The 25,716-nt window shown below is 46.1% G+C and overlaps 2 protein-coding genes and 1 long non-coding RNA gene across 5 annotated transcripts in view; 1 reads left to right on the top strand and 2 right to left on the bottom strand.

Moving 5' to 3' along the window:
- Positions 1-1,093, top strand: part of LOC118375581 (serine/threonine-protein phosphatase 2A 55 kDa regulatory subunit B beta isoform-like) — a 167,346-nt gene extending 166,253 nt beyond the window's left edge. For all 3 annotated transcript variants that reach the window (XM_052529454.1, XM_052529455.1, XM_035762157.2), the window contains one exon: positions 195-1,093. In XM_052529454.1, coding sequence (XP_052385414.1) covers positions 195-474 — 280 coding nt within the window. In that variant the 3' untranslated portion in view covers positions 475-1,093. The remainder of the gene's footprint in view (positions 1-194) is intronic.
- Positions 1,094-1,168: 75 nt separating this feature from the next.
- LOC118375580 (transcription elongation regulator 1-like) lies at positions 1,169-24,471 on the bottom strand. Its single transcript, XM_035762155.2, is given in 21 exon segments — positions 1,169-1,839; positions 2,060-2,160; positions 2,852-2,935; positions 3,147-3,326; positions 3,595-3,777; positions 4,002-4,166; positions 4,335-4,485; positions 11,768-11,886; positions 12,085-12,174; positions 13,511-13,649; positions 14,570-14,673; positions 14,676-14,886; positions 16,778-16,863; positions 16,982-17,088; positions 17,202-17,396; positions 20,694-20,756; positions 21,935-22,198; positions 22,404-22,659; positions 23,121-23,273; positions 23,441-23,666; positions 24,383-24,471. Coding segments are annotated over 21 exon segments (3,126 nt in total). The 5' UTR covers positions 24,430-24,471; the 3' UTR covers positions 1,169-1,637.
- On the bottom strand, positions 6,974-10,154 carry LOC127933074 (uncharacterized). The gene is made up of 3 exons (XR_008147273.1): positions 9,753-10,154; positions 8,300-8,396; positions 6,974-6,992 (listed from the first exon to the last, which is right to left on the bottom strand). It is a non-coding gene; the product is annotated as an uncharacterized LOC127933074 (long non-coding RNA).
- Positions 24,472-25,716: the final 1,245 nt, after the last annotated feature.

The raw sequence follows: 25,716 nt of genomic DNA, 5'->3' as shown, positions 1-25,716 counted from the left end.
GTACAGTGGGGCAAAAAAGTATTTAGTCAGCCACCAATTGTGCAAGTTCTCCCACTTAAAAAGATGACAGAGGCCTGTAATTTTCATCATAGGTACACTTCAACTATGACAGACAAAATGAGGGAAAAAAATCTGGAAAATCACATTGAGATAAATTAGATTGATGTGTGTGTCCCCCTCCCTTCTCTCCGCAGTGTGATCATGACCGGCTCGTACAACAACTTCTTCCGCATGTTCGACCGCAACACCAAGCGTGACGTGACCCTGGAGGCATCGAGGGAGAACAGCAAGCCCCGGGCCATCCTGAAGCCCAGGAAGGTGTGTGTAGGGGGCAAGAGACGCAAGGACGAGATCAGCGTGGACAGCCTGGACTTCAGCAAGAAGATCCTGCACAGTGCCTGGCACCCCTCTGAGAACATCATCGCTGTGGCCGCCACCAACAACCTCTACATATTCCAAGACAAGGTCAACTAATGGATAGATGGATGGATGGAGAGCAACCCAGACCAGCATAGCGCCCCGACTGGCTGATCACACTCACCTGGGAGAGGGCCGCAAGGCTGGGAATCTCTGGCCGCAATGCAACTTGTGATGAGACACTGACAGCTTTGCAGTTCTCTTCTTTCGCTCCATCTCAGAGACTTGCACCCATGTTGTAAATCTAGGGTTGCCCTGTTGCATCCAGAACACTGAAGAACGATGGCTGTCAACATGTTTGTCCATTTTAAAAATGTTCACCCTCTTAAGTTGTTGCTGTAGTTTAAGGTTATGCACATAAATGCAGGGACGATATTTTTATGTTCCTTAGAAGCTTTGCATTGGGGAGATGAACTGAAGAGACTGGCTCTACAAACTCAACCTTTGCATCCCTGATGACATACCTAGACACTACTGAGATGGTGTGCTCTTGACGCCCTCTGACCTCTCCTGCCCCTTCCGTTTCATTTATTTATTTATCTTCATGAAGGTTTTAAAACATGCAGAGGAAGCGATGTTACCGGGTAGTATTGATTAAAACAATGTAGCAAGCTTTTTGTTCCAATTTTTTAAAGAACTTTACAAAATGTCGAATAAAAAAAAAATAGGTACATTAAATATTAATGTCTTTATTATGGGCTCAGTGATCCTGAGTTTAAACATTTAACTATTAACATATCACAGGACTGCATTGTTAAAAAAAGAAAAGTTGTCTTTATTCCAGTAAACATGTACAGAAAAAGCAACGCATCAAAATGAAACCACTGAGAAGAAACGTTAACATTCCAACTGTACTGTGAGGCGGTCGACGTCAACGACACCCTAAAAACAGTTACTAAGGCCTGCAATGCCTTGAGTCACAGAAACAGCAGAGTTCATCATTTACAGTTGTCTAACGTCATAGGTGGCTGCAGATGTACTACTACGCCGATCCCATTGACCTCAGCTGAGCCAAAGGTCAGATGTCAGGGGTCAGAGCAGTGGTACATCATCAGGCCCTGTAGGCAGGAGGAGAGCCAGAGCTCTGCACTACTGACACTTGAATAAATACAGGGATGGATGTTCCAGGTTTATCACAAGGCATTAGGACATTACAGTTTAATACTGCACTAGAATAGGTGCAGGGCTGGTTCATGCTCAGGGTTTCTAGCAGTCTGTGGTCACTTGGTGGAGCGGCGTGTTGGCTCCGAGGCAGTGGGGGGAGGAGGGGGACCCCGGCGGTCCAGATCCTCAATGTAGAACATGAGGAGTTTTCTCCTCTCATCCGGGACACAGTCCAGCACCAGGTAACGCTTGTCATTCTGCAGAACCTTCTCCACATCCTTCAGGTGCTGGTCAGACTCCTGGAGCAACTTCCGCGACCTGAGAGGACGACAACATGGGGGGAGGGGGGGCAGTAATGCAGATGGACCAATAGCACCTCCTCCTGACTCAATTGATCTAATAATTTTTTTCCAACTCCAGTTTAAGTACACCTAATCTACACAAGAATAAATGCCATTCAAATGATCCAACCTGTCATACATATTCACCCAGCTACCAATGAAACAATGTCACTTATCCAGCCCGTTGCTGTACTCACCTGTACGTGATGAACTTGGTCTCTTTCAGAAGCGTTCTGAAGTCAGCTTTGGCTGTGATGTACTTGTCTTTGATGTAGTCTTCAAACTCCCTCTGTTTTTTCTACAAACCAAAAGAAGATGAACCGCTCAGCGTCTTTGCCTGGTGTTAACCGAGTACGTGGGTGGCTGACTCAACCAGTAGAACACAGAGTACATGGGTGGCTGACTCAACCAGTAGAACACAGAGTACGTGGGTGGCTGACTCAACCAGTAGAACACAGAGTACATGGGTGGCTGACTCAACCAGTAGAACACAGAGTACATGGGTGGCTGACTCAACCAGTAGAACACAGAGTACATGGGTGGCTGACTCAACCAGTAGAACACAGAGTACATGGGTGGCTGACTCAACCAGTAGAACACAGAGTACATGGGTGGCTGACTCAACCAGTAGAACACAGAGTACATGGGTGGCTGACTCAACCAGTAGAACACAGAGTACATGGGTGGCTGACTCAACCAGTAGAACACAAGAGTACATGGGTGGCTGACTCAACCAGTAGAACACAAGAGTACATGGGTGGCTGACTCAACCAGTAGAACACATAGTACATGGGTGGCTGACTCAACCAGTAGAACACAGAGTACATGGGTGGCTGACTCAACCAGTAGAACACAGAGTACATGGGTGGCTGACTCAACCAGTAGAACACAGAGTATATGGGTGGCTGACTCAACCAGTAGAACACAAGAGTACATGGGTGGCTGACTCAACCAGTAGAACACAGCAAGGTAAAAGAGAAAGGTCTTACTCTGTCACTACTGGAGAACTTGATACAGCGAGGATCCTCTTTAATGATCTTCTTCACCTCCTTCCACGTGGTGGTCAGTGTGATCTGTGGCAAACACTCAATCAAAGCACTACCAAGTCATCCATCACAGGATAATACTCTTATCTGAATGACATGCAGGTTTACAGTACCACCTTTATGGTGACCTGTTAATACACAGATGGACTGCGGTGAGTTTACATTTAATGCAGCTGTGTTGGTGTACATATGTGCCCTGTAATGAGAGCGTAACACCAGCCCAAACGTGGTCTCTCACCATGACGGTCTCGTCCAGTAGCTGTCTGAAGTTCTCCTTCTTCTTCTTGGAGAGCGCCTCAACGTGTTCGTTGAACAGTTTCTCCTTCTCGTCTCTCTCCAACAGAGAGGCGGACTCCCAGCGGTGGTCCTTACGCAGGTTACGGCGGGTGTCTGACCACGACGCATCAGACGACCTCACCTGATCACAACACACACACCAGCAGCATTAAGACCTGGCACATGGTTCCTCATCCACATAATACAAGTCTGGGCATTAACAAGGTCAATCTGAAAACAAAGGTTCCTGTCTTGTCTCTGATCTGCCCAGCTGAGACGATCTTCCAGTGGCCATATCAAACTGGGTTTAATCTAAATAAATGTTTGGTTCACCCAAGTTCTCAGCTACAAATGTCGTCCTGTCGGTGCCTTATTGGGGAAACCAACTTCAGCGGATGGTGTGAGCTCACCATGTCTGACATGAGGGCTCTGAAGTGCTGGATGGCTTCCTCCCTCTTGTGCTGCTCCCGCTCTCTGTCGATCTCCTTGGTCTGCTCAGAGCGGGCCTTCTGCACCTCGCGCTCCCTCTCCCTCAGACTGACCTCTATCCTGGCTGCGCGCTCCATCTCCTTCTCCTTATCAGAGTCCATGTTCTGGCAGCAGAGACACACCATCAAATACATGTTCTGGCAGCATCATCATATACACAGAGGCATGCAATCATTACAGGCATCATGACACCCATCACGCCAAGAGGCGAAACATACTAAGATTGTGGCACTGAATTGGGCTGGGTTAAATGTCAGATGACAAGCTGGAGTCAATGAGTATATGAGCAGGAAGGGCAGCCTCTGATGTAATATCCTGTTCCTCCCACCTTGGCCTGCTTGTCCACATACTGCTTGTAGAGTTCCTCTCTGGTGTTGGAGCTCTCCACCGCCTTGTAGCGAGGGTCTCCCTCCAGCCTGTCCTTCACCTTGCTCCAGCGCTGCCCTCCGTCCAGCTGGTGGTCGCCAAGCAACTCAAAGAAGTCCTGCTTCACCTGGGACAGAGACCAGGTTTACAATAGGGACATACACACGATCAGATACTCCAAATGTCTCCAGGTTTCACTAAGCACACCATACAGGTATGTAGTTACCTGTCCAGCATATCACTTCCTCAGACTACTGTTTTCAGTGGCCATGGAGGTTTCCAGACCAGCGCTCACCTTCTCTCCTCTGTTCTTGGAGTCCTCCTTCTCTTTCTTCTTGAGAGCGGTCATGAACTCGATAAATATGGCCTCCCGGTCCTTCATTTTCTCTATGGCCTTGAACCGTGGGTCCTTGGCATGCTTGGATGCAAACTCACTGAACGTTGTCCTGAAACAAACAACACAGCAACTCTTAGTTCCCCTGAGAGACACAAGCCACCTGGCTGGTACCGTATTAACTAGACCACCTGGCTGGTACCGTATTAACTAGACCACCTGGCTGGTACCGTATTAACTAAACCACCTGGCTGGTACCGTATTAACTAAACCACCTGGCTGGTACCGTATTAACTAAACCACCTGGCTGGTACCGTATTAACTAAACCACCTGGCTGGTACCGTATTAACTAAACCACCTGGCTGGTACCGTATTAACTAAACCACCTGGCTGGTACCGTATTAACTAAACCACCTGGCTGGTACCGTATTAACTAGACCACCTGGCTGGTACCGTACTGACTAAACCACCTGGCTGGTACTGTATTGACTAAACCACCTGGCTGGTACCGTATTGACTAAACCACCTGGCTGGTACCGTATTGACTAAACCACCTGGCTGGTACCGTATTGACAAAACCACCTGGCTGGTACCGTATTAACAAAACCACCTGGCTGGTACCGTATTAACAAAACCACCTGGCTGGTACCGTATTAACAAAACCACCTGGCTGGTACCGTATTGACTAGACCACCTGGCTGGTACCGTATTGACTAGACCACCTGGCTGGTACCGTATTGACTAGACCACCTGGCTGGTACCGTATTAACTAAACCACCTGGCTGGTACCGTATTGACTAAACCACCTGGCTGGTACCGTATTAACTAGACCACCTGGCTGGTACCGTATTAACTAGACCACCTGGCTGGTACCGTATTAACTAGACCACCTGGCTGGTACCGTATTAACTAGACCACCTGGCTGGTACCGTATTAACTAGACCACCTGGCTGGTACCGTATTAACTAGACCACCTGGCTGGTACCGTATTAACTAAACCACCTGGCTGGTACCGTATTGACTAAACCACCTGGCTGGTACCGTATTGACTAAACCACCTGGCTGGTACCGTATTAACTAAACCACCTGGCTGGTACCGTATTGACTAAACCACCTGGCTGGTACCGTATTGACTAAACCACCTGGCTGGTACCGTATTGACTAAACCACCTGGCTGGTACCGTATTAACTAAACCCACCTGGCTGGTACCGTATTAACTAAACCACCTGGCTGGTACCGTATTGACTAAACCACCTGGCTGGTACCGTATTGACTAAACCACCTGGCTGGTACCGTATTAACTAGACCACCTGGCTGGTACCGTATTAACTAGACCACCTGGCTGGTACCGTATTAACTAAACCACCTGGCTGGTACCTGGTACCGTATTAACTAGTGTTTGTAATGAGGTCTGACCTGGCTGGTACCGTATTAACTAGTGTTTGTAATGAGGTCTGACCTGGCTGGTACCGTATTAACTAGTGTTTGTAATGAGGTCTGACCTGGCTGGTACCGTATTAACTAGTGTTTGTAATGAGGTCTGACCTGGCTGGTACCGTATTAACTAGTGTTTGTAATGAGGTCTGACCTGGCTGGTACCGTATTAACTAGTGTTTGTAGTGAGGTCTGACCTGGCTGGTACCGTATTAACTAGTGTTTGTAGTGAGGTCTGACCTGGCTGGTACCGTATTAACTAGTGTTTGTCGTGAGGTCTGACCTGGCTGGTACCTGGTACCGTATTAACTAGTGTTTGTAATGAGGTCTGACCTGGCTGGTACCTGGTACCGTATTAACTAGTGTTTGTAGTGAAGTCTGACCTGGCTGGTACCGTATCAACTAGTGTTTGTAATGAGGTCTGACCTGGCTGGTACCGTATTAACTAGTGCTTATAGTGAGGTCTGACCTGGCTGGTACCTGGTACCGTATTAACTAGTGTTTGTAGTGAAGTCTGACCTGGCTGGTACCGTATCAACTCGTGTTTGTAGTGAGGTCTGACCTGGCTGGTACCGTATTAACTAGTGTTTATAGTGAGATCTGACCTGGCTGGTACCGTATTAACTAGTGTTTGTAAAGAGGTCTGACCTGGCTGGTACCGCATTAACTAGTGTTTGTAATGAGGTCTGACCTGGCTGGTACCGTATTAACTAGTGTTTGTCGTGAGGTCTGACCTGGCTGGTACCGTATCAACTCTTGTTTGTAGTGAGGTCTGACCTGGCTGGTACCGTATTAACTAGTGTTTGTAAAGAGGTCTGACCTGGCTGGTACCGTATTAACTAGACCACCTGGCTGGTACCGTATTAACTAGACCACCTGGCTGGTACCGTATTAACTAAACCACCTGGCTGGTACCTGGTACCGTATTAACTAGTGTTTGTAATGAGGTCTGACCTGGCTGGTACCGTATTAACTAGTGTTTGTAAAGAGGTCTGACCTGGCTGGTACCGTATTAACTAGTGTTTGTAAAGAGGTCTGACCTGGCTGGTACCTGGTACCGTATTAACTAGTGTTTGTAATGAGGTCTGACCTGGCTGGTACCGTATTAACTAGTGTTTGTAGTGAGGTCCGACCTGGCTGGTACCTAGTACCGTATTAACTAGTGTTTGTAATGAGGTCTGACCTGGCTGGTACCGTATTAACTAGTGTTTGTAGTGAGGTCTGACCTGGCTGGTACCGTATTAACTAGTGTTTGTAATGAGGTCTGACCTGGCTGGTACCGTATTAACTACCTGGCTGGTACCGTATTAACTACTGTTTGTAGTGAGGTCTGACCTGGCTGGTACCTGGTACCGTATTAACTAGTGTTTGTAATGAGGTCTGACCTGGCTGGTACCGTATTAACTAGTGTTTGTAGTGAGGTCTGATCTGGCTGGTACCTAGTACCGTATTAACTAGTGTTTGTAATGAGGTCTGACCTGGCTGGTACCGTATTAACTAGTGTTTGTAGTGAGGTCTGACCTGGCTGGTACCGTATTAACTAGACCACCTGGCTGGTACCGTATTAACTAGACCACCTGGCTGGTACCGTATTAACTAGACCACCTAGCTGGTACCGTATTAACTAAACCACCTGGCTGGTACCGTATTAACTAAACCACCTGGCTGGTACCTGGTACCGTATTAACTAGTGTTTGTAATGAGGTCTGACCTGGCTGGTACCGTATTAACTAGTGTTTGTAATGAGGTCTGACCTGGCTGGTACCGTATTAACTAGTGTTTGTAATGAGGTCTGACCTGGCTGGTACCGTATTAACTAGTGTTTGTAATGAGGTCTGACCTGGCTGGTACCGTATTAACTAGTGTTTGTAATGAGGTCTGACCTGGCTGGTACCGTATTAACTAGTGTTTGTAGTGAGGTCTGACCTGGCTGGTACCGTATTAACTAGTGTTTGTAGTGAGGTCTGACCTGGCTGGTACCGTATTAACTAGTGTTTGTCGTGAGGTCTGACCTGGCTGGTACCTGGTACCGTATTAACTAGTGTTTGTAATGAGGTCTGACCTGGCTGGTACCTGGTACCGTATTAACTAGTGTTTGTAGTGAAGTCTGACCTGGCTGGTACCGTATCAACTAGTGTTTGTAATGAGGTCTGACCTGGCTGGTACCGTATTAACTAGTGCTTATAGTGAGGTCTGACCTGGCTGGTACCTGGTACCGTATTAACTAGTGTTTGTAGTGAAGTCTGACCTGGCTGGTACCGTATCAACTCGTGTTTGTAGTGAGGTCTGACCTGGCTGGTACCGTATTAACTAGTGTTTATAGTGAGATCTGACCTGGCTGGTACCGTATTAACTAGTGTTTGTAAAGAGGTCTGACCTGGCTGGTACCTGGTACCGTATTAACTAGACCACCTGGCTGGTACCGTATTAACTAAACCACCTGGCTGGTACCTGGTACCGTATTAACTAGTGTTTGTAATGAGGTCTGACCTGGCTGGTACCGTATTAACTAGTGTTTGTAAAGAGGTCTGACCTGGCTGGTACCGTATTAACTAGTGTTTGTAAAGAGGTCTGACCTGGCTGGTACCTGGTACCGTATTAACTAGACCACCTGGCTGGTACCGTATTAACTAAACCACCTGGCTGGTACCTGGTACCGTATTAACTAGTGTTTGTAATGAGGTCTGACCTGGCTGGTACCGTATTAACTAGTGTTTGTAAAGAGGTCTGACCTGGCTGGTACCGTATTAACTAGTGTTTGTAAAGAGGTCTGACCTGGCTGGTACCTGGTACCGTATTAACTAGTGTTTGTAATGAGGTCTGACCTGGCTGGTACCGTATTAACTAGTGTTTGTAGTGAGGTCCGACCTGGCTGGTACCTGACCTGGTACCGTATTAACTAGTGTTTGTAATGAGGTCTGACCTGGCTGGTACCGTATTAACTAGTGTTTGTAGTGAGGTCTGACCTGGCTGGTACCGTATTAACTAGTGTTTGTAATGAGGTCTGACCTGGCTGGTACCGTATTAACTACTGTTTGTAGTGAGGTCTGACCTGGCTGGTACCTGGTACCGTATTAACTAGTGTTTGTAATGAGGTCTGACCTGGCTGGTACCGTATTAACTAGTGTTTGTAGTGAGGTCTGATCTGGCTGGTACCTAGTACCGTATTAACTAGTGTTTGTAATGAGGTCTGACCTGGCTGGTACCGTATTAACTAGTGTTTGTAGTGAGGTCTGACCTGGCTGGTACCGTATTAACTAGTGTTTGTAATGAGGTCTGACCTGGCTGGTACCGTATTAACTAGTGTTTGTAATGAGGTCTGACCTGGCTGGTACCGTATTAACTAGTGTTTGTAATGAGGTCTGACCTGGCTGGTACCGTATTAACTAGTGTTTGTAATGAAGTCTGACCTGGCTGGTACCGTATTAACTAGTGTTTGTAATGAGGTCTGACCTGGCTGGTACCGTATCAACTAGTGTTTGTAATGAGGTCTGACCTGGCTGGTACCGTATTAACTAGTGTTTGTAATGAGGTCTGACCTGGCTGGTACCGTATTAACTAGTGTTTGTAATGAGGTCTGACCTGGCTGGTACCGTATTAACTAGTGTTTGTAATGAGGTCTGACCTGGCTGGTACCGTATTAACTAGTGTTTGTAGTGAGGTCTGACCTGGCTGGTACCTGGTACCCTATTAACTAGTGTTTGTAGTGAGATCTGACCTGGCTGGTACCGTATTAACTAGTGTTTGTAGTGAGGTCTGACCTGGCTGGTACCGTATTAACTAGTGTTTGTAGTGAGGTCTGACCTGGCTGGTACCGTATCAACTAAACCACCTGGCTGGTACCTGGTACCGTATTAACTAGTGTTTGTAGTGAGATCTGACCTGGCTGGTACCTGGTACCGTATTAACTAGTGTTTGTAATGAGGTCTGACCTGGCTGGTACCTGGTACCGTATTAACTAGTGTTTGTAATGAGGTCTGACCTGGCTGGTACCGTATTAACTAGTGTTTGTAGTGAGGTCTGACCTGGCTGGTACCGTATTAACTAGTGTTTGTAATGAGGTCTGAGCTGGCTGGTACCGTATTAACTAGTGTTTGTAATGAGGTCTGACCTGGCTGGTACCTGGTACCGTATTAACTAGTGTTTGTAATGAGGTCTGACCTGGCTGGTACCGTATTAACTAGTGTTTGTAGTGAGGTCCGACCTGGCTGGTACCTAGTACCGTATTAACTAGTGTTTGTAATGAGGTCTGACCTGGCTGGTACCGTATTAACTAGTGTTTGTAGTGAGGTCTGACCTGGCTGGTACCGTATTAACTAGTGTTTGTAATGAGGTCTGACCTGGCTGGTACCGTATTACCTACTGTTTGTAGTGAGGTCTGACCTGGCTGGTACCTGGTACCGTATTAACTAGTGTTTGTAATGAGGTCTGACCTGGCTGGTACCGTATTAACTAGTGTTTGTAGTGAGGTCTGACCTGGCTGGTACCTAGTACCGTATTAACTAGTGTTTGTAATGAGGTCTGACCTGGCTGGTACCGTATTAACTAGTGTTTGTAATGAGGTCTGACCTGGCTGGTACCGTATTACCTACTGTTTGTAGTGAGGTCTGACCTGGCTGGTACCTGGTACCGTATTAACTAGTGTTTGTAATGAGGTCTGACCTGGCTGGTACCGTATTAACTAGTGTTTGTAGTGAGGTCTGACCTGGCTGGTACCTAGTACCGTATTAACTAGTGTTTGTAATGAGGTCTGACCTGGCTGGTACCGTATTAACTAGTGTTTGTAGTGAGGTCTGACCTGGCTGGTACCGTATTAACTAGTGTTTGTAATGAGGTCTGACCTGGCTGGTACCGTATTAACTAGTGTTTGTAATGAGGTCTGACCTGGCTGGTACCGTATTAACTAGTGTTTGTAATGAGGTCTGACCTGGCTGGTACCGTATTAACTAGTGTTTGTAATGAAGTCTGACCTGGCTGGTACCGTATTAACTAGTGTTTGTAATGAGGTCTGACCTGGCTGGTACCGTATTAACTAGTGTTTGTAATGAGGTCTGACCTGGCTGGTACCGTATCAACTAGTGTTTGTAATGAGGCCTGACCTGGCTGGTACCGTATTAACTAGTGTTTGTAATGAGGTCTGACCTGGCTGGTACCGTATTAACTAGTGTTTGTAGTGAGGTCTGACCTGGCTGGTACCTGGTACCGTATTAACTAGTGTTTGTAGTGAGATCTGACCTGGCTGGTACCGTATTAACTAGTGTTTGTAGTGAGGTCTGACCTGGCTGGTACCGTATTAACTAGTGTTTGTAGTGAGGTCTGACCTGGCTGGTACCGTATCAACTAAACCACCTGGCTGGTACCTGGTACCGTATTAACTAGTGTTTGTAGTGAGATCTGACCTGGCTGGTACCGTATTAACTAGTGTTTGTAATGAGATCTGACCTGGCTGGTACCGTATTAACTAGTGTTTGTAATGAGGTCTGACCTGGCTGGTACCGTATTAACTAGTGTTTGTAATGAGGTCTGACCTGGCTGGTACCGTATTAACTAGTGTTTGTAATGAGGTCTGACCTGGCTGGTACCGTATTAACTAGTGTTTGTAATGAGATCTGACCTGGCTGGTACCGTATTAACTAGTGTTTGTAATGAGATCTGACCTGGCTGGTACCGTATTAACTAGTGTTTGTAATGAGGTCTGACCTGGCTGGTACCGTATTAACTAGTGTTTGTAATGAGGTCTGACCTGGCTGGTACCGTATTAACCAGTGTTTGTAAAGAGGTCTGACCTGGCTGGTACCGTATTAACTAGTGTTTGTAATGAGGTCTGACCTGGCTGGTACCGTATTAACTAGTGTTTGTAATGAGGTCTGACCTGGCTGGTACCGTATTAACTAGTGTTTGTAATGAGGTCTGACCTGGCTGGTACCGTATTAACCAGTGTTTGTAATGAGGTCTGACCTGGCTGTGAGCTTGGCCTCCTCCATCATCTTCCTGAACTCATCCTTAGACTGCATCAGTTTATTCTTCTTCTCTTTTCTCTCCTCCTCAGCTCGGGTCTTCACATACTGGTCAAATACCTGCACAAGACCAGCAGACACATGGAACAACAGTTAGCATAAATAAACACACAACTGGCAGATAACCCCTTGGGAAATACATATTGTAGAACTCTGAACCTTCCCCCCATAGGGGGAAACAGCTCATATCATAATATGACTGAATATGGAAACAAATCAAATCTAAATTGATAAATGAGTTCTGTTAGTGTACAATACCTGCTTTCTCTCTTTGGGGTTAAGCAGCAGGTATCGCGGATCAAAAACTATCTTGTGCAGCTCTTTCTCCCACGTAGAGAACGCTGAGACCTGTGGGCGCGGGGTTTAGAGGGCGTGAGAACAGGCCGATCAAGGTGGGCTTCAACAACATTCACATAACACTTTCAGTCATCAGTCAAATTGATTTCCTTCGAGGGAAAACAATCCCCCGTCGGCCCAATCAATCCCCCTCAAATCTAAAAGGAATGAGTCACGTTTTACTCCTGAAACTAGTGACACCCAAAGGAACAATACAATGACAGCAGAGCAATGTGCCATAAAGGCCTGCATCACGCCTGGTGGTGCTGTTGGAAAAGGCTCCAGACAGCAGCACCAATAAATCCCCTGCTGGGGAAGTTTAATACATTTTACAATCCAATTAGTTGCTGTTTTTTTAAAACTCTGCTTTGGATGCGTCAGAGTTGCAATATGCCTGTTTTGGTTCTGAACAACTGTTTCTAGGATAGTTGATACATCATTCATGTAATACAGAAACAGGAAGCTGAACACATGAAATCTGATCCCAGATCAGAGGAGATGACAACACAATGACATTATCTACTCTGAAATCTGATCCCAAATCAGAGGAGATGACAACACAATGACATTATCTACTCTGAAATCTGATCCCAAATCAGAGGAGAGGCCAACATAATGACATCAAGTTATTATCTACTCTGCATGCCAGTTTGTCAAGGACGACCCCGCCATTGGCAGGGTAGTCCTGAAGACATATAGATCTGATAAATGTTTGTCAAGGACGACTCCGCCATTGGCAGGGTAGTCGTGAAGACATATAGATCTGATGAATGTTTGTCAAGGACGACTCCGCCATTGGCAGGGTAGTCCTGAAGACATATAGATCTGATGAATGTTTGTCAAGGACGACTCCGCCATTGGCAGGGTAGTCCTGAAGACATATAGATCTGATAAATGTTTGTCAAGGACGACTCCGCCATTGGCAGGGTAGTCCTGAAGACATATAGATCTGATGAATGTATTGGAAAAACCAAACACTGATCCAGTACAGCATGTGCATGTCATTTTCAAAGAAAGTCACCATTATGTACAATAAATAGATTTCAAATGACTTATTCTCTACAAAGAATAGTGAAATGTTAAATTCTTAGTCTATCATTACAATTCAACACTATTATAGATATGTACATAACATGTTTAACTAACTTTTTGAACTATTACCAAAACATAAGCAGAAATGTACTTGTCAATCAACTGGGCATAAGATAGAAGTGAAGGATAGAGGCAGGAAGAACAGAAATAAAACACCAAAGACAAGGAGAATTAAGTGAAGAGTGTACCTTGGTGGGCTTCCATTCAGATTAATGTGTCTAACGTTACAGTATTGCGTTGGATTCAAGTGTTTTACCCCTCTCTTCAGCAGCATGTCCCTGAACTGTGTCATGCGCTTCTCCAGGGGCACGATGGCCCGCTCTCGGGCCGCCTTCAGCTCTGCCTCCATGGCTGCCTCTTTCTCAGAGTCCGCCTCTTTCATCACTTCCTCCTTCCTGCAAGCAGAGGGAAGACGTCAAGACCCAGGCACAGGGGAGGGTTAGTGATAGACCAGGGGGTAGGGGGCTGGCCTGGGGTGCAACATTAGTTCTTCATTTGGGGAAATGATACAGTATGTTCTATGTTCTCTACCCAGGTGTTCTGCTATACTTGACTGATCAAATATCAGCCATCTCTACCAAATGAGTGGACTCCAAATGATACAAGTTGGGTGTTGCACAGGTCCTACAGCTTTTAAAGATTGAGAGGGGGAGGATTTGTCAAATACCTGACCACTGATATTCACGGCCTTGGATTTGTATTCAGTGTTCCGTTATCACATATAGCTATGGCGAGACGGGGCGGGGAACGTCTTCATTTGCTCATTGGGGTTCCTAAAGCAGTAGTTCTAGAAGAAGGAGGTCAAGCAAGGTGGTTACCTTGGAGGCCCATGTTGGCATCACCATGTGTTCTACAGGCCTTTCCCTGAAAAATAGTCTCTTGTGCAAAGGGACCAGTGTTTAGGGTAGCGGGAGAGGCAGGCTTGGAGGGCACTGATGGGGAAACAGTGACTGATTGGGTAACCTGGACAGTGACCATCGATTGACCACTTCAACAGAACCAGTGAAGACATCATTGGCTTTACTAAGTCCGTACAAGCTGGGTTAAAAACTACCTCCCACAGAGTTAGTCCCTCCACCCCCCAGAGGAAAATACAAAAATCAAGCAATTTAGGGTTCGCGACCAAACACCCCAACTAAACCTTAAACTAAGAATTTAGATATTTTTTCTCCAGAGTACATCATGGGTTGATTTCAATTTGTACATGCTGTTTAATCTGTTCAGACGATGAAGAATGACTGAGTGCCTCGTCATGCTTTTACTGGCCCCTAGTAAAGTGTGCTGGGCCCTTAGGTGGAGAGGACTGGGGACTTACTTCCTCTTCTTGGCCTTCACAGGCTCATCTTCCAGAGCTTCCTCTGCTGCCTGCTCCAGCTCCTCTTTGCTGATTCCTGAGGGAGAGAAGTGATGAGGCCATCGTCATGAACACCTACAGAGGCAGGATGAGTGTGCCTGCGTGTGGTCGTACCCAGCTTCCTGGTGGCGTCCTCCAAGCCTCTCTTATGAGGTGGTTCCTGGATGTTCTTGTCAACGTCGGCCCGTCCCACCAGCTCCTCTGGCCGGTCCCACATGGAGAGACGCGTGGTGGGGTTGTAGTAGAACACCCGCTCGTCACCGGTCCACACAATACACCTAAACACACACAAGTTCAATAGGGCACCAGGACGTGTGACTGATGCAAGTTCAGCCTCCAGACAACAGCACATAGCTCTGTTACCATCAGTGGCACATACCAGGGAGTACCAGGTATTGGGTTATTGGCCACGGGGTTTCTGTTACATACCAGGGAGTACCAGGTATTGGGTTATTGGCCACGGGGTTTCTGTTACATACCAGGGAGTACCAAGTATTGGGTTATTGGCCACGGGGTTTCTGTTACATACCAGGGAGTGCCAGGTATTGGGTTATTGGCCACGGGGTTTCTGTTACATACCAGGGAGTACCAGGTATTGGGTTATTGGCCACGGGGTTTCTGTTACATACCAGGGAGTACCAGGTATTGGGTTATTGGCCACGGGGTTTCTGTTACATACCAGGGAGTACCAGGTATTGGGTTATTGGCCACGGGGTTTCTGTTACATACCAGGGAGTGCCAGGTATTGGGTTATTGGCCACGGGGTTTCTGTTACATACCAGGGAGTACCAGGTATTGGGTTATTGGCCACGGGGTTTCTGTTACATACCAGGGAGTGCCAGGTATTGGGTTATTGGCCACGGGGTTTCTGTTACATACCAGGGAGTACCAGGTATTGGGTTATTGGCCACGGGGTTTCTGTTACATACCAGGGAGTACCAGGTATTGGGTTATTGGCCACGGGGTTTCTGTTACATACCAGGGAGTACCAGGTATTGGGTTATTGGCCACGGGGTTTCTGTTACATACCAGGGAATGCCAGGTATTGGGTTATTGGCCACGGGGTTTCTGTTACATACCAGGGAGTACCAGGTATTGGGTTATTGGCCACGGGGTTTCTGTTACATACCAGGGAGTGCCAGGTATTGGGTTAGTGGCCACGGGCTTTCTGTTACATACCAGGTATTGGGTTAGTGGCCACAGGGTTTCTGTTACATACCAGGGAGTACCAGGTATTGGGTTAGTGGCCACGGGCTTTCTGTTACATACCAGGGAGTACCAGGTATTTGGTTATTGGCCACAGGGTTTCTGTTACATACCAGGGAGTGCCAGGTATTGGGTTAGTGGCCACGGGCTTTCTGTTACATACCAGGGAGTACCAGGTATTGGGTTATTGGCCACGGGGTTTCTGTTACATACCAGGGAGTACCAGGTATTGGGTTAGTGGCCACGGGCTCTCTGTTACATACCAGGTATTGGGTTAGTGGCCACAGGGTTTCTGTTACATACCAGGGAGTACCAGGTATTGGGTTAGTGGCCACGGGGTTTCTGTTACATACCAGGGAGTGCCAGGTATTGGGTTAGTGGCCACGGGCTTTCGGTTACATACCAGGTATTGGGTTAGTGGCCACAGGGTTTCTGTTACATACCAGGGAGTGCCAGGTATTGGGTTAGTGGCCACGGGGTTTCTGTTACATACCAGGTATTGGGTTAGTGGCCACAGGGTTTCTGTTACATACCAGGGAGTGCCGGGTATTGGGTTAGTGGCCACAGGGTTTCTGTTACATACCAGGGAGTGCCGGGTATTGGGTTAGTGGCCACAGGGTTTCTGTTACATACCAGGTATTGGGTTAGTGGCCACAGGGTTTCTGTTACATACCAGGTATTGGGTTAGTGGCCACAGGGTTTCTGTTACATACCAGGGAGTGCCAGGTATTGGGTTAGTGGCCACGGGGTTTCTGTTACATACCAGGGAGTGCCAGGTATTGGGTTAGTGGCCACAGGGTTTCTGTTACATACCAGGGAGTGCCAGGTATTGGGTTAGTGGCCACGGGGTTTCTGTTACATACCAGGGAGTGCCAGGTATTGGGTTAGTGGCCACGGGGTTTCTGTTACATACCAGGGAGTGCCAGGCATTGGGTTAGTGGCCACGGGGTTTCTGTTACATACCAGGGAGTGCCAGGTATTGGGTTAGTGGCCACGGGCTTGGCTTTCTGTGCTGCTTTCTCCTCTTCAGTCATCTCCTCCTCCTTTACCTGCTCAATGAAAGGAATACAACTTTTATCAAGGTAGATGACAATAACACGCCGTTTGAAATGATCAAATGCAGGCCAGAATGATGTGACTAGTAGATGGCTCCAGTTTTCCTCTCACCTCCTTCACCTCCTTGGGGAGCTCTATTTTAGGCTGTTCATCCTCCATCTCCATAGCCTCCTCCTCCAGGGCCTGCTGTCTCTCTTTGGCCTTCTCTGCCTCTTTCTCTACAGGAGAGGAAAAATTCACACATTCGATATGCAACATCTAAAATCTCACTTAACCAGTGGAGCATGAATGCTAGCTGGTTGGAGAAATCCAAAGCTTTAAGTAGACCAACCTTTCTCCCGCAGTTCCTGGGGTTTGTCCCAGGTGGACTCCAGTGTGCGGTTGTTGTAGTAGTAGGTCTTCCCGTCGGCCGTTTTGTACTCTGACCACTCTGGGAACTGGAGGCCTGACAAGGCGGGCGCCGCCAGGGCCAATTGAGGGTGGTGCATCATGGGAACAAGAGGAGGGCCCATGCCAGGCAGCATACCTGTGGAAGGTCAAATACACACAGAATAGTTCTTAAGACACACTCCTTCCTGTGTGATAAAGCCATTCTACTGCACATCTAAACAAAGGCAGCCACAAAGCGGGGGGCGGGTAGGGCATCTACTTCCATTTGGGGAGAAGGGTCCAAAAGGCAATAGATGCTGTGTTATTGACACTTTTGCTAGAGCTTGTGTCACTCATTCTTGAAAAGTTCTGAGGACGTACAGTGCCTCCTGAAAGTATTCAGACCCCTTGACTTTTTCCACATTTTGTTACGTTACAGTCTTGTTCTAAAATGTATTACATATACATATAGTTTGCAATCTACACACAATACAATATAAAAGAAAAGATTAAGAAATTTTTGCAAATGACGTTATCTAAGTATTTACAAGTATTCAGACCCTGTTATGAGACTTGAAATTGAGCTCAGGTGCATCCTGTTACCATTGATCATCCTTGAGATGTTTCTACAACTTGGAGTCCGCCTGTGGTAAATTAAATTGTTTGGACATGATTTGGAAAGGCACACACGTCTATATAACGTCCCACAGCTGACAGTGCATGTCAGAGCAAGGAAACAAGCCACGAGGTCGAAGGAATTGTCCGTAGAGCTCCGAGACAGGACTGTGTCATGGCACAGATCTGGGGAAGGGTACCAAAACATTTCTTCAGTATTGTAGATCCCCAAGAACAGTGGCCTCCATCATTCTTAAATGGAAGAAGTTTGAACCACCAGGACTCTTCCTAGAACTGTCCGCCTGGCAAAACTGAAAATCATGGGAGAAGGGCTTGGTCAGGGAGGTCACCAAGAACCCGATGGTCAATCTGACAGAGTTCTAGAGTGCTTCTGTGGAGATGGGAGAATCTTCCAGAAGGACAACCATCTCTGCAGCACTTCACCAATCAGGCCTTTGTGGTAGAGTGGCCAGACGGAAGCCACTCCTCCATAAAAGGCACGACAGCCCAATTGGAGTTTGCCAAAAGGCACCTAAAGACACTCGGACCATGAGAAACAAGATTCTCTGGTCTGATGAAACCAAAAATGAACTCTTTGGCCTGAATGCCAAGCGTCACATCTGGAAGAAACCTGGCAACATCCCTACTGTGAAGTGTGGGTGGCAGCATCATGCTGTGGGGATGTTTTTCAGAGGCAAGGACTGGGAGACGAGTCAGGTGTGAGGGTAAGATCAACAGAGCAAAGTAGTGAGATCCTTGATGAAAACCTGCTCCAGACCTCAGATTGGGGCGAAGGTTCATCTTCCAACAGGACAACGACATCCTAAGCACACAGCTAAGGCAACACAGGATTGGCTTCGGGACAAGTCTCTGAATGTCCTTGAGTAGTCCGGCCAGAGCCCGGACTTGAGCCCGATTGAACATCTCTGTAGAGACCTGAAAATAGTTGTGTCGCAACGCTCCCCCATCCAACCTGACAGAGCTTGAGAGGATCAGCAGAGAAGAATGGGAGAAACTCCCCATCCAACCTGACAGAGCTTGAGAGGATCTGCAGAGAAGAATGGGAGAAACTCCCCATCCAACCTGACAGAGCTTGAAAGGATCAGCAGAGAAGAATGGGAGAAACTCCCCATCCAACCTGACAGAGCTTGAGAGGATCTGCAGAGAAGAATGGGAGAAACTCCCCATCCAACCTGACAGAGCTTGAGAGGATCTGCAGCGAAGGCAGCGAAAGATTGGGAGAAACTCCCCATCCAACCTGACAGAGCTTGAGAGGATCAGCCGAGAAGAATGGGAGAAACTCCCCATCCAACCTGACAGAGCTTGAGAGGATCTGCAGCGAAGGCAGCGAAAGATTGGGAGAAACTCCCCATCCAACCCGACAGAGCTTGAGAGGATCAGCAGAGAAGAATGGGAGAAACTCCCCATCCAACCTGACAGAGCTTGAGAGGATCTGCAGAGAAGAATGGGAGAAACTCCCCATCCAACCTGACAGAGCTTGAGAGGATCAGCAGAGAAGAATGGGAGAAACTCCCCATCCAACCTGACAGAGCTTGAGAGGATCTGCAGAGAAGAATGGGAGAAACTCCCCATCCAACCTGACAGAGCTTGAGAGGATCTGCAGAGAAGAATGGGAGAAACTCCCCATCCAACCTGACAGAGTTTGAGAGGATCAGCAGAGAAGAATGGGAGAAACTCCCCATCCAACCTGACAGAGCTTGAGAGGATCAGCAGAGAAGAATGGGAGAAACTCCCCATCCAACCTGACAGAGCTTGAGAGGATCTGCAGAGAAGAATGGGAGAAACTCCCCATCCAACCTGACAGAGCTTGAGAGGATCTGCAGAGAAGAATGGGAGAAACTCCCCATCCAACCTGACAGAGCTTGAGAGGATCAGCAGAGAAGAATGGGAGAAACTCCCCATCCAACCTGACAGAGCTTGAGAGGATCTGCAGAGAAGAATGGGAGAAACTCCCCAAATACAGCTGTGACAAGCTTGTAGCATGATGTGTAAATGTGCCATCTGTTTTTTTTCTTGCTAAATTTTCAGAAAACCTGTTTTTGCTTTGTCATTATGGGGTATTGTGTGTAGATTGAGGAAGTATTATTTTTTTGTATACATTTTAGAATAAGGCTGTAATGTAACAACATTTGGAAAAGTCAAGGAGTCTGAATACTTTCCGAATGCGCTGCATGTAGTTTAGAGGCCATAAGAACTCACCTGAAATATAAAAAGGTCTTAGTTCCAACACCTAATTTTCAAATTGTAAATATAGGGCCTTCTCTGCTTAGCCATGAGGACACAGGTAACATCAAAAACTGAGCCACTGAGATGTTAACAAAAACACACCAAGGCATGCCACAAGAAGAAAATGATTATCAAATGACCATACAAGATTAATAAAATGTGAATTTCCTGTACTAAAAAGGGGAAATAACCTAAAATAGGTGTGTTGCCTGTCAAAACAAGGACCTATATATACCAGTGACTAAATTACCACTCAAAAATCAAACCCTGCTAAAAGTAACCTAGCTAAAAACAGTACAACGGAGACAGTACTGACAAGTCCACATTGCGGTTTTGTCTAAACAGCTATTGGTTGATCAACACTATACCAAAATGCCTCCTTCCCAAATCTCCTCTTTTAAAAAAAGAAAGCATTTAACACAAGTCCTAAAATATGTCAAACTCAATGTTGAATAAATAAACAAATAAACAGTAATACTCCGCATTGTTTGGCGAGGCCAAAAGACCCCAAAAATTATAAGCATAATTTTCACAACAAATCTCTAACATGCCATCTAACAGAATACTGACTGGAGATGTTTGAAAGAATTACCGTTATGGTTGGGGGAGACTGTCTTTATATAGGGACCGCCTACTATCTGCATCATTGCTACACCTGCAAGAACGGACAAGCAAGCATTGTATTGGACACATGAGGAGAGAGGTGCAAGCTGCCAGGGCAGATCACACAGATTTCAACAACACATTAAAACTAGACCCACAACAACTATCACTTCGATAACAACAGGTAGTATTATCTTCCTGGTAACAACCAGATGGATGAATAAAGTGCTGATTAGGTTTTGTAGATGTGCAGAGTATTGAATTAAAATTAAATATGTATTTTTTAATGAAACATTTAAAGCTGCAATGTGTAACTTTTTGGATGACCCAACCAAATTCACATAGAAATATGAGATATAGATCTAAAATTCTCATTGAAAGCAAGTCAAAGAAGCAGTAGATCTGTTCTGTGTGTGTTATTTCTACGCTTCCCGTTCTTAAGTGTGGTTTTTGCACCTTTTACTTTCGGTTTTCAACACCAGTTTCAAACAGTTGAAAATACAATATTTTGGGTTGTTGAAAAGACATTTCACAGCGGTTTAGATGGTACATTGACTGAAATATACATTGCTTGTTTTGTCACAAACTGATATTAGGCAAACTATTAGAATTTTAGCAACCAGAAAATGGTGGGAGGGTTTTCTGCATATTGCACCTTTAAGTGAATAAAAAGTGAGTCAACAAAAACACCCTTATTTCTTCATAGGACATTGTCTCAAAGGCATTTGAATTTTCTCCTGCATTTGTTTTCTCCAGACAACTAGCTGACCCTTTTCTGAACATGGGCAATGCTGCCATCTATCTACAGGACTAAAAGTGACACGTTTCTCCAATAACTACAGTGCAAGAACAAACTAAATGTAAAGGAGCTGAATGTGGAGTTGTGTGGAATAAGTAAAAAAAAAAAAAAAAAAACACAAATACAAGTTCTGATTTGCTTATTTCTCTCTCCAACCATGACCGAAACCATTCTACCTCTACAATTATTAGTTTAATCTATTACTTTTAATAGATTAAACTGAATGCACTCACTACTGTAAGTCGCTCTGGATAAGAGTGTCTGCTAAAATGACTAAAATATAAAATGTACAGGAATAAAAATAAGGCCTAACGTTAAGATGACAAACAAATGAAGAGATGACTAATGACAGTATGGAAAGGGGTGGAGTGTCAGTAATGTTAAGGGAGGTAGAGAGGTTTGGATTGAGGAGAGAGCAGACCATGTCTTACCGGGCAGTGGGATATGCATGCCTGGTAGAGGCACCCTGAAGGGGTGCATGACCCCTGGGGGGAAGCCTGGGATAGTGGCTGTGGTGTGAGGCTGGGACATGGTGTGGTGGGGCAGGCCAGTCGGGAGACTTTGGGGCAACAGGGACATAGTCTGGACTGGTGTCACTGAGGATGGCACTGTGGTTACACTGACCACTGCCATCGGGGTCACTCCCACACTCGAGGGGACAGAGGCCACAGGCTGCAGATCTGTAGCAGCAGAAGCTGGACAAAGACCAGCAGAGTGTTACATCACAGTCTGGACATACAGTAAAACTAACAATAGACAAGCAGAAAACTAGTCATTTCCAATGCTGTGATCTTCACTAAATCAGTCTTATTTTGTCACACTAAGAGGAATTCTAACCATCACACCTGTCCAGAGAACTAAAACAAGATCCAGATTTCCCTTTCCCAGAGCTGTACTCACTAGTGATGGTCTGGGACAAAGAAGAGGTGGTGTTGGTGTCTGGGCTGGTACTCATGGTATGAGACTGGGAAGGTGCCTGTGTGGACACTGGAGAGGGTGTGGCAGCTGTAGTGCTGGCTGCAGTGCTGCTATTGGAGGAGGCTCCTGTTCCAGCCGGGGTCACCATCATAGGGTTGAGTTCTGACTGCTGGATCACCTTAACCCCTTCAGGTTTGCTCCAGGCTGACTCTCGAGTCCTGGCGTTGTAGTAGTACGCCTGGGGGAAACAAGAAAATATTCATTCAGATAGGTTCTTCTGTAGCTCAGTTGGTAGAGCATGGCGCTTGTAACGCCAGGGTAGTGGGTTCGATCCCCGGGACCACCCATACGTAGAATGTATGCACACATGACTGTAAGTCGCTTTGGATAAAAGCGTCCGCTAAATGGCATATATTATTATTATATTATTCAAATAGAGAACTACCATAACATCTCAATTAAAGGAAAAATTAACCCATTGTGAATGTTATATAGTGTCTGTGCATCTCTAAGTGATGATCTATTGGCTGTTCAAGCAGGCAGAAATACAGCCGGGATGCAAAACTAGGCTGTATTGCTGCTTGCTTGAACGGCAATAGCTCGGCAATAGCTCCAATACACATGAAATCACTCAGAGATGCACAAAAACAACATTCAAACGGGTCCATCTTTCCTTTAGGTAAAGAGGCCATTCTCTACCTTTCCCTCAGGTGTCTTGTTCTCCACCCAGATCTCATCAGTAGGGGGCAGAGTATGAGCTCCAGCAGCAGGGACTGGGGGCATCCCAGGGGGAAATAGCATCCCTGGGGGCGGGGGCATGCTGCCCATCGGCGGGGGCATAAAAGGAGGTCTCTGGAATACAAAAATCAAGCCTTTAATGCTTGCAATGCAGTCTAAGATTTTCAGGCTCTCAATGCATTCATAGCTCTGACAAACCAAATGTGTAACAGTCACATTCTATAGAAAATATGGATGAATCCAGTGGCAGAAATGATTCCTTTCATCTCTGACTGGTCTACCTGTAGGTGAGGGGGTCCGAGTGGTGGGGGCATGCCTCCTGGTGGGGGTATGGGTGGCATGCTGGGGTCAAACGGCGGACGCCCAAACAGTGGCCCTCGTGGTGGAGGCCCTCTCATCATACCGAAGGGGGGAGGTGGGGGTCTGAGCAGTGGGGGTGGACCACGCATCACTGGGGTCGGAGGAGGAGCAGGGCCGCGGAAACGCAGCGTCTGCTGCTGCGCCATCCTAGAAACAAAACAAATGGACCTGACTCATGAACCAAATCAAAATAACGATCAAACTACACAACATCGAGTTGCTATGTCTACTCGCTTGCTATCTTCCCCTTTCCAAGCTGATTGTTTGCAACACAGGATAACGTTAGTGACCCCACACAAAATCATGTTTCGTTGTTATCAGGCTAACGTTAGCTAGCTCAATTGTGTTACAGTCTAACTAGCTATACATTACTTGTTGGGATCAAACGATGCAATCAAGTTAGGATCCTAAGTTAGTTCAATTTGACAGTCTCACTGACTAACTTTAGCTAGCTACCTACGTAAACTGCTAATACCCACATGAACACACTAACCGTAGCTAGCATATGTGTACTGGTAATACGCACATCAACACAGTGGGGGTAGCTAGCGAATGTGTACACTAGTTAGTTAGCTACCTAATGTAACGTTAGTTACGATAACTAGCTTGGCTGCTAATGTTATGCAATTTAAATAGACGCGCAGCTAGCTAAATAGCATCATAGTTTAGGTAAATCCACGAGTCTAGCTAATGATGTTAGCTGCTAGCGTGGCCACACTGAATACACTACTAGTCTGCAGCGCATGTAACAAATCAGACATTGTGAGGACATGTTCACATTCATGTCAAACTAGCTAACAACCGTAGAAAACAGTACTTCTGGAAAAATATGATTCACTTGGCTTTATTCGAGATCACCTCACCTGTTGTCGTTAAACACAATACTTTCACCGTCTCCGTGGTCCGCCATTACAGAAAAATGAAACGACTCTTCCTGGAAACGCCTCCGCACACAAACTTTTACACAACATTGGCCAAATGGCGCATCGATCACACTATACGCCCGTCGTTTAGAAAATCTGATTGGATGACAAAATAGTCGCCATCGTCTGCCCAGGGGGCTCTCCGTCCAGCCAACTGTGATGTCTTTGTTCAGTTAGGACTTTCCTAACTATTGATGGATAACAATTTAAAAACAGATGGCCAGACAGGCAACTGTACCACAACCTAATTTACATTTACTAAGAAAAATACATAATTCCATAGTTACATGCAAGTTATTAACAACGTTGGATGTACAGTATTTGCAATACTTGTGTAAAAATGGCCACTCCACAACCTAATTTACATTTACTAAGAAAAATACATAATTCCATAGTTACATGCAAGTTATTAACAACGTTGGATGTACAGTATTTGCAATACTTGTGTAAAAATGGCCACTCCGCATGTATTATTAGTTCATCGGCATTTGTATCTGATTTCTATACAAAGAGCACAGTACTCTGAATAGGCCAGTAGTACCTATGTCTATGCCTGGACTTTCAGTCTGCAAAGCACCCCCTTCTCCTTATAAACTAGGTATTTGTAGAACAAAAAATACATAAATAAATAGACTTCCTATCAAACACCTTAAAAATACTGCAATATGTAGCAGTATCGATCTCATAAAACAGTATTCATCTTTAAAAAACAAATGACTTCAGAATAACAGTAACTATTAATACATTTTTAGATCAACACTTTATTTGGTGTTTCTATACAACACAAACTACTGATTCACTGAATCAACAAATCGTCTCTATCATGGATTTTACTAAAGGATGTCACTTCGGTTTGACCCTAGAGAATTCTCATCACGCGTACTTCTTTCCCGTCCTCGTCGTTGGTGACTTGGACCTCTTAGACACTGGCAGGGTTCTCTGGCGCAGAATTGGTGAAGACGTTCTCCAGGTCATGCACATCCAGTGGTAACCCAGGATGCCAGAGGTAGTGGGGGTCTACCCTTGACCTTGACATCTCTGTGCCCCCCTGCCGAAATGGTTAGTCTCTGTTGGGAAGGGAGAACGTGGACTCATGCTGATGGTAGTTGTCCACATAGGGGTAGTCCGGATTAGACATAGGATTAATCATGGGGTTTGAGAACTCATGGGGTTGGAGACCTGGGTAGGAGTATGGGAGTGTGGGAGTATGGAGTATGGGAGTATGGAGTATGGGAGTATGGGAGTATGTGAGTGTGGAGTATGGGAGTATGGAG

The sequence above is a fragment of the Oncorhynchus keta genome, chromosome 11 (genome assembly GCF_023373465.1).
Source record: "Oncorhynchus keta strain PuntledgeMale-10-30-2019 chromosome 11, Oket_V2, whole genome shotgun sequence".
NCBI classification, from domain to species: Eukaryota; Metazoa; Chordata; class Actinopteri; order Salmoniformes; family Salmonidae; genus Oncorhynchus; species Oncorhynchus keta.
The sequence above is the reverse complement of the archived record's forward strand: the minus strand, read 5'-3'. Positions and strand labels throughout refer to the sequence as shown.